General features: G+C 30.8%; 2 protein-coding genes and 1 long non-coding RNA gene across 4 annotated transcripts in view; 1 reads left to right on the forward strand and 2 right to left on the reverse strand.

Moving 5' to 3' along the window:
* Positions 1-20,886, forward strand: part of LOC139486786 (ragulator complex protein LAMTOR1-like) — a 513,831-nt gene that overhangs the window by 335,823 nt on the left and 157,122 nt on the right. The gene's annotated exons all lie outside the window — the stretch shown is intronic.
* Positions 1-20,886, reverse strand: part of LOC139485477 (uncharacterized) — a 75,556-nt gene that overhangs the window by 9,470 nt on the left and 45,200 nt on the right. The window lies entirely within an intron of this gene.
* The window catches only part of LOC139486641 (myosin heavy chain, clone 203-like), a 32,403-nt gene that overhangs the window by 9,470 nt on the left and 2,047 nt on the right, over positions 1-20,886 (reverse strand). Inside the window, exons 3-11 of the mRNA XM_071271567.1 lie at positions 20,691-20,873; positions 17,331-17,495; positions 16,497-16,673; positions 14,665-14,829; positions 13,796-13,966; positions 10,030-10,125; positions 9,043-9,189; positions 3,481-3,627; positions 2,160-2,385 (exon numbers count right to left, since the gene is read on the reverse strand). Of these exons, the coding sequence (XP_071127668.1) occupies positions 2,160-2,385; positions 3,481-3,627; positions 9,043-9,189; positions 10,030-10,125; positions 13,796-13,966; positions 14,665-14,829; positions 16,497-16,673; positions 17,331-17,495; positions 20,691-20,873 (1,477 nt within the window). The remainder of the gene's footprint in view (positions 1-2,159; positions 2,386-3,480; positions 3,628-9,042; positions 9,190-10,029; positions 10,126-13,795; positions 13,967-14,664; positions 14,830-16,496; positions 16,674-17,330; positions 17,496-20,690; positions 20,874-20,886) is intronic.

A 20,886-nucleotide genomic window follows, 5' to 3' on the forward strand; every position in this document is an offset into this window, starting at 1 on the left:
TTTGTAAAATAAAATATGTTTTGGCAGAGATGCGTCTTGAGCATGTGTGGAAACAAGGCTTATAGAATAAGTTTATAATGTGGACTATATTGTGTGCAAATCTTCAGATTAACAACATGCAGAAATGACGAACATGAAAATATGCAGAAAATAGGTCTACTTTTTTAAATACAAACATGCAGAAGTAAGATTGAAAACGAGATGTATACCCGATCCTAATATTAAAACCGATCAATTCATTCTGACAACACTGTGTAAACCGGGACAAATTCAAACTCGATATTTGATTCATAAAAGAATTAAACAATCTATGCAAGCTTTAAAAAAGGTTCGGAAATCACTCTAATATAGAAAAGATGAAATTAAAGTCTACGGTAAATTTCTTTTATTTGCGGTAAATTTATTTACAAACTTGCATTTCCTTTTGCGACAGAAATATTCTTTAAAATTAGTTAGTTTATTTCCTTATCAATGTATTACGCTAGATCATTTGTAAAACATAGCAAGATAAATAATACACACGCACAACATTGCTACGACATTGTACGGTATAATAGAGTTACGACGTAGATGTTTTGGCGACGTTACTGTAGACAATGACGTCGCCGTATGATTTTAATGTGCCGGCCAAAAAACCAAACTTCAACAAGGAGTAGCGTAAAAACTAGCACGGTTGCTAAGGACTTTCTTTGCACCGATGGATTCGTCTTTCATTTTAAAATCGTATATCAATTTTAAAAAAAAAGTCTGTTGACCAACAAAATAGAAAATCTTTATAATGTAAAAATATCTGCTAATTTTGATGATTTTCCCTATATATCCTTTGTATTTTTGGAGTGTCATGCTGTTAATTTCGACGGCTCGTATCTCAAAAACGAAAACAGTTACCCCCTTTTTTTATTTTATTTTCTGGTGTAATTTTACAAGCAGAATTCATATGTGAAATTTAAAAAAAATCCATTGTGTAGTTTAATTACGTACACTTCGCCTTAAGATGAATTTCATATTGTCAAAATGATGCTAAACAAGGTGAAATGATTTTTTTTAACTGCCTCTGGTTATTATCGCATGCCTTTCTCTAATGTTAACGCATGCCTTTCCCTAATGTAAACGCATGCCTTTCCCTAATGTTAACGCATGGCATTTTGAAGTCACTGGACAAATACCGGATACAACTACTTAACGATACATTTTCATGGAAAAATTTAAGAAAGTTGGATCGTAATCAATCATAAGGAAACAGAAAACATTTTACGACAAATGCAAAACGATTAATGATACAATAAGTGCACTTTTTCACTGATTTTAGAAAGGTTCCTGTCTATATTTTCCTCTGCTGTTGTATCTGATTAAAAGATGATTACTCTTGTCTGTGCATACATTAGTATGTTTATATTATCTGTTTGCCTGTCTTAAATCCTTTTTTTGCTAAATAAAAAGCAGAATAAATCATTTAAGACAGCAGTTAAGATATTCCTGTGTTGTTTTTTACTCAAACGTAAATACAGACAGACCTGTTTATACTTCAAATTGATAATGTCTCTGTACTGGTCAATGGTTCAGATATGTCATAAGTAATTAAACGATAAATTGTTGAAAATAGATAACATGTTTTCATCTGTAGAGAAAAGAGGGTCGAAAGATACCAGAGGGACAGTCAAATTCATAAATCAAAAATAAACTGACAATGCCATGGCTAAAAAGGAAAAGGACAAACAGACAAACAATAGTACATACGACACAACATAGAGAAATTTCACTAATGACCAGTTCATGATTTGACTTCATTTTTCTTATTGGTAAATGATCTTGCAGGTTCAGCTCGTGTGAAATTGATTTTTCTTCAAATTAGTTTTTTTATCATATAGTAAATCAAGTTCAGACTTTTGCCTGTGTATACCTTATTATGTCAATGATATCTGCTCTGTCTGTCTTAAAGTTATACACCTAGGAAAAGTCTATCAAACGTCAGAAATACTCACATGTAATTTGTTTAAGATTTTCAGCGTTTGTGTTGCGTTATCTTTTGTAATGAAATAAATATCAATATAAAAATAGTATGCCAAAACATATGGCAAAAATATTGACAAATATAAGCTATTTGTACGTGTTCAGATGAATACTCATTTTTGCATTAAAAGCTAATTATGAAATATTACCTTCAGTAGTCTGTGTAGGTGCCGTATGATGATTTCCTCTATTTCACTCTCTTTCATGTCTGGGTATGATTTCTTGACTTCTATAATGTGTTCCATAGCATCTGTCCATTCGTTGTCATACAGCTCGCCATACTTCTCGCCAATTTTCATGGGACGATTTGGATCTCCTAGGTCTGTGATAGATGGATTGCCTTTTGTCAGTTTTTCACCTGCAACACTGCTTAACCTTCAAAATGTAATCATTGTTAAGACGTTGGCAAATATACTCTGACAAGATATCAATTCTAATTCCAATATAAGGCACATCTTATAGATAAAACCAATACGATAAACACCTGTAACATGGTTCTTTTGGGCTGGGTTTTTTTTTTTTGCATCTTTGAGTTTAAGACTGAGATTCTCTACTAAAGAATTTTCCAAAGCCTACCTTGATTTTAATCTTCAAATTAAGATCTTCTTCATCCCTCTCCTAAGTTTCAATTTTCTTTCATCTCCGAAATATACATGTTAATATGGAATTTCATTTGTTTTGTTTCTGTTTAAATCAATGATATAAAAATAAATCGGAAATCGGAAATTGCCCTAGCTTGCATATCATATAAAGTTATAAAGGAATATAACTTAAGAACAATGACGCTATCCAACATTGTGCTTGATTTAAATTTGGTGATAATAATCATTGTGTATAAGTTTTATAACATTTGTTTAAGGCAAACTTAAGTTAGATCACAGAAAGAAAAAAATTCCATTTGTAAAGGTGCAGAATAGTGAAAGTGACAACCCTTAAATTCAACTTGATCTGAATTTTGTGGTAATATTTCTTGTCTTTAATATTTTTGTAGAGTACATTTCAGAACTTCACCTTCAGATATACCCTTACATCATTGTGTTATCATCGTGTACTGAAACAATATGATACCACGCAAAAAGGCAAATGTTTGGTTCATCAAACTGTACTTATTTTTTTGTTAAATATTATGACTTTTTGTATCAATGAAATAGGACTAAACAAATGGAATCATAACAAATTAAAACTGAACTTATGATCGATCAGAGCATAAGTTGATACGAAAGAAAACAAAGAATGTGTTCATATCTAGAAATTTCTTGAAACGGCATATCGTTTTAAACTAGTTGTTAGTTTTCATATCATTTTCTGATCTAATCGGATAATTGGAACTAATAACATAAAACATTTCAACACCAAGCTTTATTTCCTTAAAGTTGTATCTCGTCTTTTAATATCTGCATCGCGCGACATACTTCATATCATACGACAAACCTCACAAACTAAATATGAATGTTTTTTGTACAAGAATACCTTGTTTGTAAATCGTCTTTCTCCTTTTTCATGACTCTAATTGTTTCATCTTTGTCTGATATAATCTTTTTTTGGTGATTAAGCATTCGGTTGATTTCCAATACAGTCTTGTCCTTTTGGTTTAGTTGGTTTATTAATCCCTGTTGCCTGAAATAGATCACACGTCTTGTTATTGTTTATTTGCTTTTTCATTTTTTTTCCTTTAAAAGAAACAATAAGATGTAATTTTAATATATCTTTAGCTTGTATGGTGTAATAATACCAAAACGTTTCATTACGCTTCATTACTCTTATTTAACATTCGTATAAACTGTTCAAAGTATGCACAGCAATTTGTTATACATGCATGTTTCAAACATAATATGAACTCCTTTAACAGGCAGTATGTTTTTTTGTCAGAATCGTATCTTTATTTATAGTTTTAGGTCTATACATAAATTGATATGTTCATGTGAGTTTGGTATTTTTCATTATGGTTGAGTGAGACTATCTTTAAATGGTTTGATTAATTGTCAGTCATTCAGTGTGGGATTTTTTATAAATTTGTTGTTAGTCACTTCATTTACCTCAAAGGAGGACAAGTAAGACGTTTCAATAATGTCAGCAGTATAACTTAATGATTAATGCATTACTTGCATTTATATAATCGGTGATTTTGAGTGCAGAAATTTCAGCTGTTATAGCAGCAATGTCATTAACAAGTAAAACATGACGTCCTTCAATACAAACTGCCATTTTATACATGTGTGTTTGTACAAATTAAAGATAACCCAAAGTTTTATCAAAACAGATATTTTACAAACATCAATCTTTGTGTATATGACCCCATGTAGCAATTTTTAAGGGGGTAAGGCCTCGATTTTTATTTTATATTTCTATAGCAAGATCTTAAAATTGTACAAAATTGGCAGTTAATTTTAAGTTCTGCGTTTAAAGCATGAAGAGTGAAGCTCAAAAGTATGTGTGCAATATTTCATTATAACAAAATTTATTCAGATTTCTGACAGACGAATTCATTTGTAAACATTAGAAGAAATTTATTTGATACATATATTTCTCTAACTGTCTTGGCAATTTAACCTCTGGACCCGTTTTGAAACATATTTAAACTCGTGACTGCCTATGATCTCAGTAGATTATTTGTTTTAGACTCTGGATGAATCGAAATGTGCTAACATTTAATGATAATGTTAAAGAAATTGACATTCTTAAGTCTTGACATTTGTATAATGTAGAAATTTAGAATGTTGAAGGGTCGCTACGGGAATTTTCGTTTTAACAAAATTCAAAAAAAAAATTATAATCATTAGAGAGAGAATCACACTTATCATGCTTGACTTTCATATATTTTTATGTGAGTGTTTCGTATGAAAGTAAATTCAGAAAAGGCAGTTTGAACGCAACCAATAAATAAAGTATTATTGCGTCTGCATATGTTTACATAGATCTATACAGTTGAACCTAATCTTCAGGCTGAATGATAAATTAGGTAAACAACCAAGGGTATGTGTGTCATTTTGACACACATACCCTTGGTTTATAAGGAAAGCGGGAAAATGACGATCTTCATATAAAAAGAAAGATGTGGTATGATTGCCAATGAGACAACACTCCACAAGATACCAAATGACATTCAAGTAAATAACTGTAGGTCATCGTACGGCCTTCAACAATTAGCAAAGCCCATGCCGCATAGTCAGCTATAAAAGGCCCCGAAATGACAATGTAAAACAATTCAAACGAGAAAACTAACTGTCTAATTTATGTACAAAATATAAAACGAAAAACAAATATGTAACACATAAAAAAAAGTCAAATACTGAATTTCAGGCTCCTGGTTTAGGACAAGCACATACATACAGAATATGGCGGGGTTAAACATTAAAACGGGATCCCAACCCTCATCCTAACCTCGGACAGCGGTGTTACAGTAAATCATAAGAACGAAATATAAAACTCAGTTGAAAAGGGCGGAATTTATCAGATTGATACAAATGCAAACACTACTTAGAGTGGACGTTACTGGGTACTTGTATATCCCAACAATAAAAAGAAATTAAGTACAAATCTGAGAGACTAAATTATAAATCAGTACACATCCAACATCCAATGGATTTAGTGTAAAGACGTCATAATCAGTCAGAGAAAAAACATGACCTTGTGCAATGCCAAGATACAGGTATTGACAGATTGGAGAATGTATACTTTGTACATTTCTTCATGTATATAAAAATGAAGTTCCGCAGTCAACAATGTGTGCGTTCCATTTAAACCGCTAGTATTTGTTTAACATAACATTTATAAATTTGATATGGCAATTAGATTGAAAACCCCAACTCGAGATAGTTCTGTTTAACATTTAAAGAAATGATTTTGACTTCACCACAAGGAACTCTTAGCTCAGTTTAATAGCTTCTTGCAATCGGCACCCTCTATCAAGGAAATCATGAAATGAGATCAAGCAGAACTACGAAAATCGATTGCATACTGTTGCAAGTGCTTACCTATTTTTTTTCACATGTCTGTTTAAATTCATGATAAATCAAGATTTGGACACTAAATCTATTTCAAAATGTCTACAGCAGGTATAGCTAACTATTTCATACACAAAACATAAGTCTTAATGACTATAAAATAACTGTCTTTGGATGAGGTAAATGTGTGGTTTTTATTGACTTTTGAAAAAACTGATATTCACTGAGGCAAACGGCCCTTCTTCTGCAAAAGAAATCTCGAGCAAAGTATAGGGGTTATTTAAAAATAGTTTTTTCAATTAACACACATTTTAAGGGAACATTTTGTACTTAGAGAAAATTTAACTCGAATGATGAAAACAAATATGTATATAAATATATTTTCCCTACCCTTTTAAAAGTGATATTATACGAATTTGGCAATATATTTACCGAAACAAAAGACAGTAATTGTTTTATTCCATGTTCCGAGAGAAAACAAATATATAAAATAACAGTTATTTACCAAAACCAACTAAACGTCAAACATTATATCGTTACTTTGTCTAATGCTTAGTTCGCTTCTGTGTGTGTTAAATTTTAATGTTGTGTCATCATTCTCCTCTTATATTTAATGCGTTTCCATCGGTTTTGGTTTGTGATCCGGATTTGGATTTTTTTCTATCGATTTATGAGTTTTGAACATTCTACTGTTGCCTTTATTATCAACGTAAAAGCACGCGACGTTTTGCGCTGTGAATATACTTGACCGCAGGTGAATATGCTTATTTATTCAAAATCCCATTCATATAGAAAAACCTGCTTAAGTTCTATCAATATGGAATAAAATGTAATATTCACCTTTTGATCGTAGATGAGTATTGACCTAATAGCAAACAAATGCCAATAAAACTTAAATGGGAAACTCAAACCAAATATGAGCGAGATTTGAGATTAAAAAGTAAAATCACAAAAAAATACTCTCAGAACGAGGAAAGAAAAGTATCTTATCAAATAGCAAAATCAAACGTTCAAGCCCATCAATCGAATGGATCACAACTGTCAAATTCCTGACTTGGTACAGGCATAAGCTAGGTCTACCTCTTACTTGTATGAGAGTCGCATCAAATTCCATTATATCAACAACGATGCGAGAACAATACAAACAGACACAATAGGTAAAAATGTCAAAAATAGGGGTAAAACATTCAACATTGTTTTATCATCTTAATCACTATAAAAATAAACAAATGTAACAAAACTAAAGCACAAAAAGGCATATATCAAATTGTACAACCTCATTGATTGCTTTTATTATTATACGATTTAATTTATCTATGTTAAACCACCCATTCATTTTCGTATTTGGCCTTATTTTGGTGTTAAAATTTTATCAATTTTTCAGTGTTGGTATATAATTTTAGATTATCACAATTTGGGGGTTCCGTGGATCACTGAAAGGACATTTCTTGTCAAAATTCACATTTGGTCCAATAATTTAAGTCCAGTTTATGTAATTCTTTGAATGTGAAATACGACCTGTTTATAGCATATTTATGAAATCAAATGCAATGACATGCATAGATCAGACTAGAAATTATGGGGAAATGGTAACGAAACCAGAATGAGTATAAATATAAAAATAAGAAGATGTGGTATGATTGACAAAGAGACAGCTCTCCTCAAGAAACAAATTGACACAATGGGTATCAACTATAGGTCATCGTACGGCCTTCAAAAACGAGCAGAGCCAATATTGCATAATCAGTCATAATATTGTATACTTATTGACTGGGTATGTGTGGGTATGAGTGGAATAGTAAGTTTGTTGTCCCCGAGGTGCAACTATTGGTCTGAGGGGTATGCGAGTGGCAATTTTTGTACCCGAGGGGACAATTAACTTACTATTCCACGAATGTACATTCATTGAGTGTTTTATTATATCGAAAAAGATAACAGACAATAAATCAGGGGGATAATTAACTATGGTAATATAAAAAGGAGAAACCCTACCATAATGTTTGACGTTTACTTCATAAGTATTCTTAAATGCTAAAGCTACGACCAGCACTGATGTCAACTCTAGATACAATAGGTAAAACGCGACATCGCAACTCTTGTGGTATTTTCCAAATTCTCAAATCCCGTAACTGCTTTTGAAATTCCGCAAAATATAACGACACTTGCTGGTAAAATAGTTTCATTGAGGTTTAATAGTTTGACATTATTATACTTCAGTATGTTTTTTTCTATAAAAATAATGAAATAGTTGTGCTATTTCATTCCACAGACGATTTGCCAGTCAATAGTTTCAAAGACTATTACCCCGGTTTATAGTTTCATAATCATCTTTCCCGTACTTTTTCATGCTTATTTTTCATTGGGCAATAATGATGTCATTGCCTATTTTGCTTGGCAACGTCAAACTCTAATATAGTAAACGGTACAATCTGTTTGTGTCGATTGTAATTTCACTTACAAAAAAGCAATTATAATCTTCGAGCGCATTTTTTAAAGATCTAAAAAATAGTACCTTATTTATATTATAGGTTCGGTCCTGGTATTCTAAAAGTGAATATGCGTTTGGTGTACAAATACAAGAAAAAACGCTCAGGCCATCTTGTGCATGTCAAGTATGCGACATTTTTTTCTTTTCTTGAGTTCAGATGATATTTGTACACTTTTAGAAAATTAGTTAATTTGGTATATAAAAACACTTAATGACTGCCTTGTTCAATATAATAAAACACCTAATCACTGGTTGTGCGGGGAATAGCAAGTATGTTGTCCCTTCGCCTCGAGCAATAGTTGGTATCGCAGGGACAACAAACTTGCTATTACCCTCACACCCAGTCAATAGGTGTATACTATGACTGGTCAAATAATTTAACACTTGAAATTGGAAAAAATAGTCAAAATACTGTGTACTTACTTTATATAGAAAATGATTACTGAGGTATGATAAATAAATGTTCTACATATAAGCATCACCAGTACACTCCAAATATGTTACAGCAACGAAAGAAAGTGTTTCCGTTTTCTAAATATGATAACTTAATTTTGATTTAAAACAAAATAAAGTATACATTAATCTGTTTTATGATACTACCTTGTTTGCAAATGATCTTTCTCCCCCTGTAAAAATGTGATTGTTTTTTCTTTGTCGGAAATATTGGCCATATGACGATTACCAACTTTGTTCAACTCCAAAATACAACTGTCTTTTCCATTAAGTTGATGCAGATATTCCTGGGACCTTAAAATAACATAGTACATGTTCAACATAGAGGTCTACTATCTATATCTGTTAAAGGAAAAGAATATGATCCACGTAAATTGTAACATCTGGAAAGTTATTTAATAAAACTTTATTTCGCTGTTTATATAGTACATATTTCATTTAATATCATGAAAAAAACTTTATTTACCCTGTTATTATTAATCAAAACATTTTTAAAAGGATTTTTCCCCTATGATAATTTTTTTTAATCAAATAGTAAATTTGATATTACATGATGAAATGTCAGTGTTTTTCTTGACAATCATATGTTCATTTCATTTTATTCAGATTTCTAACGACCAAATTTATCTTTATATTATAATTTTATTTATTTTAGAAATATGACATGAAGTTATGACATTCCGATTTTAAATAGATGTTCTCAAGTAAAGAAGGAGCATTGCCTATGTTATATAAAATAATGAAATTATTAATGAAATTTAACATTTTTGATGCGAGCGTCACTGATGAGTCGTTTGTAGACGAAACGCGCGTCTGGCGTATATATTAAATTTTGATCCTGGTATCTATGATGAGTTTATTTAAATAGAGAGACAATAATTCGTTTTTATGTTATTCATCAACTAGGCGTGTTCACCTATTAAATACCATTGTCTGATTGGCAATCATATCACGACTCCTTATTTTATATTCACAAGATAATTGCATTATTGATTGATATATTTTAAAGAACGCTTCTTGGTATTTACAAAGGCTTTCTTTCTGATCTAACTTTTTTTTCTTTATTACGGTCTATTACGTAAAAGGAAAACAAAACAATGAGCAAAGCAAGTGAATCATTAAATGAAAACATACTTGTTGTGCAGTTCTTTTTCCTTTTCCTTTAAAGAACGCTCCAAATTTTCAATACGTCCTTCGTATTCTTCAAATGACAACTGTATAGACTTGCTCCTACAGTTATATGGATTAAATCAATTATATTTCAATAAAATATTCGAAAACTGAAATAAACGACACCAATCCCAAATAAAAGGTGAACAAATATTATGTTATAAGAATAAAAGACATCATTGGCCCTTATGCGAATATCAGTTTTTCAAAGTCAATAAAACCACATATTTACATCATTTAGGCCACATCAATTTAATTCCTTGTTCGACGGACCCGCCCGCACCTATTTTTTCAAAACAGATTTTTTTTTTATAGATATAGGAAGATGTGGTGTATATTCCCGCTTCCCGCATCCGGAAATGTAATCATGTTCATTTCCCGCACCGTTTTTTTTTTTTTGTAAATATTATAAAAAGATCTCATTTGTTTTTAAAATCACAGTCTAACCTTTATATAACGATTTTAAACCTATAAGCACCCCACCACACTGTAAATATCTGTGAGAATATTTTTTTCAGCATTAAACCAATTTATCCCAAGTGGGAGTGCTGCGATATAAATTTATAAAAGCGGGAATACCTGTACAGAACAAAACATTGGTTTCTTTCCTCCTGACTTATATTCCCTATCAAAAAATGTTCGTTGTTAAAATAAAGTGCAAAGAACTTCTGAAGGATTTGCCTTCAACTGCAATTATATTGTTTGCTGACGGCCATACCCGCTGCAGGTTTGTGCACCTGTCCTGATTGCTGATGCAGAAGCCTGTCGTTCAGCAGTTATCGTTTGTTGATGTGGTTCTTTGGTATTTTCCCGTTTGGAAATATAAATTAGATCGTTGGTTTTCCTGTTCGAATTGTGTACACTAATAATTTTGGGGTCCCTTATAGCTTGCTGTTTGGTCTGGACCAAAGCCCTGTGTAAAAGACCGTACTTTGACCTATGTTTGTTATTATCGGGTTGGGAACAACCCTCCCTCAAACAAGGGGTCATTTTACTGTTGAAGAAAAGAAAATAGAAATACTAAAGATTTGTATAGTGCTACTATACAAAACTTAAAGTTGAAAACTTGGAATTGTTTACTTAAAAAGAGGAGAAATACACTATATTTTAAACACCTTTTCTAAAAGAGGGGTCCACTTATTTTGAATATTATTAAACTGTTAAAGTACAATGTAAATGTGTTAACAGTCCAGGAATATTACAAAATTCTTGAACATGTTTTGACCATTTAATACCATATATATATTATAGTTCTTTGGGAAAATATGAGCACTTTTGTACTAAAAAGTGTTTTTACAAAACAAAATATGTTATAACTTATATTGACCCCTCATAAAAGGGATATCTATAACATTAAGTGGTTGTTCTGAACCTGATTATGACTTGGATGGAGAATTGTCTCATTATCATTCAAACATACATAACCAGATTTAGTTATTCAATTATTTCTTGTTGAACAGGGATTCGATGTTTATGACCCTAATTCCGCGTCATAGAAAAAAATACTTCAAAAATTAAAGAAATGCCATAGTACAAATGATAAATCAAGTTTAAATAGAGTCAAAACCTACTATTTTATGCTTGCAAAAAAAAAAAATAATCGTTCGCCTTTACCTTTTAAGCTTCACCTCAAAAATTTGCAAATTGAATATTTTTTTATTAAAATTTTCAAATCGCTCGCTCGCCCCAATTTGTTGAGTCCAAAAATTCGTAGAACAAGAAATTAAATTGGTGTGGCCTTAAGGATAGTTATTGTGAAAAGAAAATACTGAGTGGGAGTTCAAAGGCACTTAATCTACTGATAGAAAAATAATTCATTTAGGAGATAACTGTATTGTATTTGAAGCTCCGACGGCATATATTGGTGATTTGACGGTTGCAAATTAAGTTTACAAGTGACGTGTAAGCGGAGACAGTAAACGGGTTTTTGCCACCATCAAATCATTGTGTCTTTCTATGTTGTGGTGTTACACTATTGTTTCAGATAAGATTGAAGGTTGTTAGCCATGGCGTCGTTAGTTTATTTCCGATATATGAGTTTGACTATCATTCTGGTATCTATTAACACGTTTAAACTCGTTGCATTTGTTTGCCCCATTGCTTAGTCAGGAATCTGATGTTCAGATGATAAATGTTTCCGATTTCTATATAGATTAGACCGTTGGTTTTCCTGTTTAAATGGTTATACACTAGTTGTATTTGGGGCCTTTTATAGCTAAGTAAAATAAACTTATTTCATTTTTAAATAAACAATGTAAATAAACAATTTCATGTACGAGGACATAAGAATGCTAAATTATGCATATCCATATATGGTAGTGTTCCCGACCTGTTTAAGATTTAAAAACTACCTGGAACTAGTTTTCATTTACTGTGGGTATTCTTATTTCGGTACGTTGTGATTTTTCGTCTTTTTGTATTTGGTTTGTTGTTTTTGTACCGATCTGATGTCTGATAAGACAATGCCTTTCCATTTTAAAGTTTGTTTGAATGCATGTGCTGTTAAATTAAAGAGCATTCGTAAATATGTTCAAAAAAGAAAAGTAACAAAATTATAGAACTTCGAGGAAAATTCAAAAAAGATATCTAAACAAAAGAAACAGATATAGTAGTTAGAAATGTCAAAAATAGCGGTAAGTAAGGCAGTCAATATTCTGTTAGAATAATAATCACGATCAAACAATGGAAAACAAAATGGAATGAGGACCACGCATATAAGCAAAAACGAAATACAAAAATTAACCATGGCACGATAAAACAATAACAAGATGTATAAGTAGAGAGTCACGTCAAATGGATATTACCAAAAATAGACTAACAATTAAAGTAATTCTAGTAGCTTACAAAGTTAAATAACAAAATTATGTATCATATTATAAAGATCATCAAAAAAACGTCAGTACATAGAACCTATATTTTAAGACCATCGTGAATTATTTGTGAAGTTGATACGGAATATTTATCAGCAAGGTCTTGGTATAGTCCGATGATAACCCCGATATTTGTTTTATGTTCCTTCCCACAGGTCAGGAGCCTATAATTTAGTGGTCCGGTAACTGTATGTTATACTTGTATTTTGTTTATTGCTTGAAATCTTCTTGTTTGAATTGTTTACACATTGTTACGTCGAGCTCTTGTATGTTGTCATATGAGGTTTGCTCATTCTTGCAGGCGATACGATTATCTTTATTTCCTTACATTCATGTTATTTTGACATTAATAGTTGTCTCATTGGCAATTCTACAACATCTTATTGAACATAAGGAACATATTATATTACATAAATTTGTTTTGAAATTATATTTATACAAATTAAATGCGGTTAAATTGTTTTTAAATACATTTGCCGTAAAAATAAAACAACAATAACCTTAGACACAAATATTACTGTTACGTTCGTAATTAATCGGTTCCTTACCTAACCTGGCATTCTGGCATATAGTGACCAACGTATTCGTGGTCATGGCTTATGAAATATAACCTCTAACCTCTAAGTCTGTCTGATCATGGCAGTAATAATACTTCCATGGTCTGATAAACTATAGTCAAATAAAAAATCAATTATTTTGGTTTGATTGCTTGTGGGTCTGTTGTAAACAAAACGATCATTTGGTGTATAAATCTTAATTAAGTTTGGTATCTTTACATTATGAAACTTGATTTATCATATTTGCAATCGTTCAAATGGACCTACACTAAAAACATACCATCATAAGTAAAATATATTTACCCTTCGATCAAGTCTTCTTTCTCTTTGCACACATTCACATATTTTTTTAAACAACTATCCTTTTCTAATTTTAATTGTTGCAATTCCTGCTGGAGATCCTGTATTTTCTCATCAAGTGCTCTTTCTATTGCAGTTTTCTCTTTTAAAAGTTTTTTCTCTGTCAATATCGACCTACAATATATGAATGAAGTATCAATCTAGATAGCGATTAAACTTTGATTGATATGTCTCATTCAAATATAAAGAAATGTCTACACATCCAAAGGCTAGTCAGTGGTATATAAATATGGTCAATAATGGACATATGCCGATCCAGCTGTGAAACCCTTGCTAAACTTGAACGTCCGTTTAGCTGCAGGATATATAAATTCGCAGCTATGTCATCGGAATTGGAGCGTTTGTGCGCCACGTTTTCTGTACATAAAAAAAACTATCGACAACTGTTCACTAAACTCAACTTCCCACGATTTTTTAATCGTTGTTAATATGATCATCATGATGTCATCAAGAATGTGAATGCAAAACTCTCTGCTCGTAAACAAAGAACAAGCAATACTAAATAAAATTGTATACATGTGTACAGATCTGTACAATGCACTTGCTAGTAATCGTATGTTCCATATAAGTATCTAATCCTATATAAGAATAACACTTTATCAATTGGGTGTAAGATTACAGTTTTGTATTGAATATTACATCTTCCAAAAAATAATCTGCCTCTAAATATAAGGGTTCGCTATATTTTAAGACACTCGGAAATCAATTTGATAACATTTACAATGATATTAAAAACTTGTGTTTGTGTAAATGATATGATATAACATGGTATTTATTAAACGTAATTATTGTAAATATCACAGTTTAACTACCTATTTATTAATTCCTCCTTTTCTTTGCAGACTTTTTCATAACTTGCTAACATGCTATCCTTTTCTGTTCCTAATTGCTGTAACCTTTTCTCTAATTCTTCCATTGTATCATCATGTTTTGTTATAACCTCTTCTTTCGCTCGTATTTCGTCTTTAAAGATTGAACTGCAAAATGTATACATAATATATTATGGTCAGTATTAACAAGAAATATCCTAGATATGGTAATAGTTATTAATTAACTGTTTACAAAACTTTTATTTTCTCACTAAATTTTGTACACAGATAGAAAAGAGGTGCAAATTTGATTAGTTAACTTTCAGAGATGTTTATTTTCTTATTTGCAATAGAATTTTATTTGAAAGTTTATATATAGTACTGAACAGGATAAAACTTTACTCATGCCAAGCATTTTTATTTCAAACAAAGATAAATTCTGCACAATTTTTTGAAAGTGCAAAGTTAACTAAGACAAATAGGGGAAAATCAATTGTGATATCACACCTTGACTTATAATTGTTTACTTTTCATGCAGTGTGACTTGGATGGAGAGTTGTCTCAATAGCACTCATATCACATCTTATCTATATTTGATGACAGTATAATAATGACGTACTTTAAAAACGCAACAATGGATTGTTCTTATTATTTCTCATTCACAAATAAACATTTTGTTAAATAAAAGTATAAACATAAACTACATTTTTTACTTCATTGTCTAAAATAGTTGCAGTTCGAAATTTGAATAGATCAAGCCATGTTTAATGGTCAAGTCATGGTAGGCACTGAATCAGTTGTTTTCATTCATTCCGTTCGTAAATAAAATCTAGAGTTTATTTATTTTTTGTCAGTTTTTATGGACTTCCCCTTTTTGAATTTACCTTGGAGTTTATCATATTTGTACTATTTTATATCACATCTCTTCATGTTATTCGAAATTAACTCCAAATTGTACTGTATAAAAAAGGAGTGTTACTGATGGCTTTTTCTGGTTAATCCTGTTTGATAGTTGTTATATATCAATAAACAGGTCTTAAGAGCTTATGTTTATAATTTTATATGTGAACGATCAAAAATATAACTTTCGAACAACATTTTGTAACTCTCATTTTCATATTATTCGTTTATTTTTTATCTTTATTGGCTGATTGATTGATTGATTGATTGTTTTTCATTTTGTCTATTAACAAAATTGCTAATCAGTCGAAATGGTGCTCGAGTAGAATACCACTTTGGTCACAAGCTCACGTTTAAAAATTGTGTCATTGACACAATTATAAAGTCTTATATAGAAATGCGTCAAGGGTATATGTACTTTTTAAATGAACTTGCTAGATAGCCGCAAAACTCAAACAAACAGTCGCATTCCAGATTTGACCATGTTTATGCCTCATAAATTGTTTTGAAATATAATATTTCAGTCTACAACGATCACAGTATTCATATGTATTTTATGGGATATTTAAAAACGTATATAATCATCATTATATGATTTTTCTCTTTTTTTTTTTTAATCATATAGATTACTTTTAAAGTCCCTTATTTTTGTTAGAATTATTTTCCTACAAAGTAACGATTACATAAAAACTGTTGGTGGTTTTTTTTTGCATCTTTGCGACTAATTTAAAATCTAATACATGTCAGTTCCATTTGTTGAAATTATAGTTTCAAAATTTCAAAACAATGGTTGATAAAGTATGCTCTTTTAAATACATATATATAACCAACTGGATATCTTCCAAGGCCATTTTTAACTTCAAATTCCGTTGAAAGCACTGGTATGAAAATAGTGTTTAAGAAAACATATTGTCAAAATAGTAAAAGAAATTTACCCATCTTTAAAGCCGTCCCTCTCTTTACAGACTCCTTTATATTTGTCTAACAGAATATCCTTTTCTGCTTCCAATTGCTGTGTCTTTTGCTGTAAGTCTATTATATTCTTGTTATAAGTCTTTTCTTGTTCTGTTATCCTTTCTTCTTCCAAAGATATGTTGTTTCCTAACACTCTTCTGTAAAGTAAGAATGCAATCTCGAATAAACTTTTGCATTTAGTGCTCATATGTTTTCAGTTTCATGTTATAAAAATATGATTTGTTTACAAGCTAATACAAGGTGATTATCAAATTTTCACTAAATGTTTAACCCAACATTTTGATACATACATCTTTGCAGAATATTAAACTTTAAATTACAATCAATTCAGATTGAATGTTAAGTGTTGTAATTTTAGCTGAGCATAAAAGCGTTTTATTAAGTACTCTTTATGTATGCTTAAAACATGCACACGGTCAGCGTTTTTATGATCTTATCAAATTACAAACAAACAAAAACTGTTTAATGATTACAAGTTAATCAGAAATTTACGAGTTATATGAAGCGAAATTTTTGTTTAATGAACTGTTTTTACTTCATTGTTGCTTCGTTGTAATGTAATCATAGATATTGTATTTTTGAGGGAATAGCACATGATTTTGGAATGACTCATAATTGTTGTTCGCTAATTAAAATTACAAAATTTTGTTGAACATGTATATTTTTAAAATATGAAACCCTAAACTCGTTTTAAAAATGATCAGTTCTCAGAACTGACATTTGTAAGCCTTTTTTATCTAAAACAAATTATGTTGTTACAATGCAATTATTAATTATAAACACGGCATATTTACAGTTTTCTCAAGTCTTCTTTCTCTTTGCAGACTATTTCAAGTTTTTCAGAAATTTTACGTTTTTCAATCTCTGACTGAAATGACTGCTGCTGTAATTCGTTTATCTGTTCCCCTTGTGTTTTAACAGTCTTTTCCTTTGAACGTATTTCGTCTTGAAGCCTCAATCTGTAAAGTTGAAGAAAAAAAACCATGAAAAACCATGAATGGCAATATGAACTAAGTCTTTTAAAGTTCCTGTTTTACAAATCACATACACATGCAATACAATGTAGCGGCAACAATGTTGATAAATCATATAGTACAATAAGTATTTTTAAATTTACTTACTTTTTTTTTCTTATCATTGTATTGATTTCAATCTTAAATGTGTATCTTATATATATATAGATTGATACTGGAGCACTCATAATAATGTCCTTTGCTGCTTTGTGTGGATCTGATTAGTTAAGCTCTATTCAACTGATTTTTAAAGTCTTTTTTATTGTGCTGTTACACCGCTGTCCTAGTTTTGGTGGACGTCGGAAAAAGGTTTATCTTCGCTTCATTCAGTTCGCGTCTGTTCCAAATAAAAGCAACAGTAGTATACCGCTGTTCGAAATTCAGGAAAATGTATTTTAATGGTTGTCGTTTGTTGATGCATATCTTTCTTTTACGTTTATTATATATATTAACATAAATCAGATCGTTAATTTTGTAGTTCGAATTTTTTTAATTTGTCGTTATCTTGCTATGCAATATGGCTTTTGTTCATTGTTGAAGGCTCACGGTGAACTAAAGTTGTTTAAATTTTTGCAATTTGGTCTCTGGTTGAAAATTTTCTCATGGGCAATCATACCACATCTTCTTTTTTTATAGCAGACACATTGGTTCATTGATTCATTTGCTGTTTCTATATCATCATGCATATCAAGACATTAATATTTTAAAGTCACTCAAACCTTTCAAATTTGGAATAAAGATTGAGGTTATGTTCGTCTCAAATTGTTTTGCAGTGTACGCTAAGACATAGCAATGGTTAACTTTGTAACTCTGAGGCGATAGCAGTTTAAGGTCAAGTTACAGTAAATGGGCTATGTCACAGATTTTTAAGTAAAATTTTGCATACAACTCTGGCTCGATGAACTTCAACTGAAAATCGAAAAAATTATGCATTGATTTCATTTATCATTTAAAATATTACTGATTGAATTCTTACAAAATTGGTGAGCATTTGTATAGAAAGCACATAAAATCGGCATAAAACCTTCTAAAATTTGTCTTAAAATCGCCTAATCTCTAATTCTACTCCATAGATTTTTCTTAAAAAACTATATGTTGTTGATACATAAATTACCGTTATAATGATGTAAAATAAAGATAGGGTCACCGACTTCGTTTTTAGGGTATACATCATTCAATGTTGTGTTCTTTGTGAAAAAATCCTATAAAACGTCGAAATAATCGTAACGTCGCCGTGTTGCAGGCCGTAAAACGTTGATTTTTGACGTTTTTCACTACCAACAAGGTGAAAAAATGATTATTAGACATTAAACGAAGTCGGTGACCCTATCTTTATTTTGCATCATTAGAACGGAATTGTATGTGTCAACAACATACAGTTTTTAAAGAAAAATCTATGGAGTAGAATAAAAGATTTGGCGATTTTAAGACAAATTGTGTATGTTTTTTCGCTGATTGTATGTGCTTTCTATACAAATATTCACCCATATTAAAAGAAATCAATCTGCAATATTTCAGATAATGAAAGAGATAAAGGCATTAATTTTTCGATTGTCAGTTGTAGTTCACCGAGCCAAGATTGTATGCAAAGTTTGCGCAAAATCTGCGACATAGCCCATTTACTGTTCCTTGACCTTAAAGTGTTGGTTTGTTTTTGATTTATTTATTTTTTTCGTTTTCACATCTTCTTCTTCATGTTGACACAAATGGACGACCACAAGTTAGAAATCTGACAAAAGTACTGATATCAGCTTCAAAATTATTTTCATTTTCTCTCTATCCTTTACATATCTCAATTGATAGATTATGCTCATTTTTACATTATACGGACTTCATCAACAGGGGCGCTCTTGACTCGTAGAATATCAGGAAGAGGAAGGTGAAACATATCATAGGAACATTTAAACTCCGTATTGAAGGCCGCACCTTCACCTATAATGGTCTACTTTTATAAATTGTTACTTGGATGGAGAGTTGACTCATTGGCACTCATACCACATCTTCCGATATCTATCATAAGTGGAGAATAACATAGCTAAAAAAGGAAAGACCAACAGGAAGGTTTGAGGGAGGAATGAACGAAACGAAGCTACCCAAACTTAAATAATCTATCGAATTGCTTTATTGATTCGATGTTTCTGTGTATAAACGCATAACACAAGAGAAATGCCAAAAAAATCATCCAATCTTTACAGTTATCGCTAATGTATGTCTCATATTGGTACATTTGGAGTGGATTTGTAAGATATCAAGGTGATGTTTTCCCTGTATATCCAACCAGTCTCGTTCCGTTTGACTTTCTTGTGCTTGGATTTGAACAATCTTAATTGATCGTGAGATGTAAACATCAACTGTTGGCTCAAACTTAACTCAACTTTTAGTTTTAACAGACTAAAACAAGTAACATCATTACGGTTTCACATAAACTCTTAGCGGCGCACAACCATATACATGTAATCAATCTGGTAATATTATCATCTTATGTATGCTTCATCATGCGAATACAGACTTCCTAACATGCATATTTTAGAATTATCCACTTTTCAAGTATTAAGATCAAATTGCTCATAATTTCTTATAGCTAAAACTGTATAAATATGCATATGTCTCTCAACTTTGAAATTACTGTCTTTATTCAAATTAAGAAAATTTCAATTTGGTGGGAAAATCAATATATTGATTACCATACGTGAAGCGTTAAATATTTATTAAAAAAAAATATTTTGTCTGCAATAAGAAATGTCTCATACATAATGTATTACTGCTACTATTTCATCGCTGTTTTCTTGTTTAATTGATGCTTAGTTTAAAGACGTCATTAGCCTGATTGTTGCAGCATAAATTATTCCCGAACTATAAAAGATTCTTCCTCACAAAATATTGGAATTATCAAATATCGGTGGCAAACATAGAACTATTGCGGAGTATTCAAACAACAGTGATTCGAGAACTGTAACTTTAAAAAGGAACTAAAATTTCATAAAAAACAAACAAACATATAAATATATATTTATTTACCTTTCCTATTGTCACCATTTTTTTAATATTTACACTTATTATACGTAATTTTATTTTAAAGTTGTTATGTTTTACGCATGTTATATTCACCAAAAGAGTACATTAAACTTTGTAAATACGTACATATTTTCATTCAAGTAAGACACATTGGTTTGAATGACATCAAATACTTTTGAAATTGGTTTTTCATCGGTTAATTTGATTGTCTGATGAAATCTATCTTGAGACTGGTCTGTAGTTTGGGTAACAGAGTCTTGCAAGATACAAAGCTGTTTGAATATCTTAGATTTTTCCTCTCTTAGCTTTCTGTAATAAATTT

This window comes from Mytilus edulis, chromosome 8 (assembly GCF_963676685.1).
Source record: "Mytilus edulis chromosome 8, xbMytEdul2.2, whole genome shotgun sequence".
NCBI lineage: Eukaryota > Metazoa > Mollusca > Bivalvia > Mytilida > Mytilidae > Mytilus > Mytilus edulis.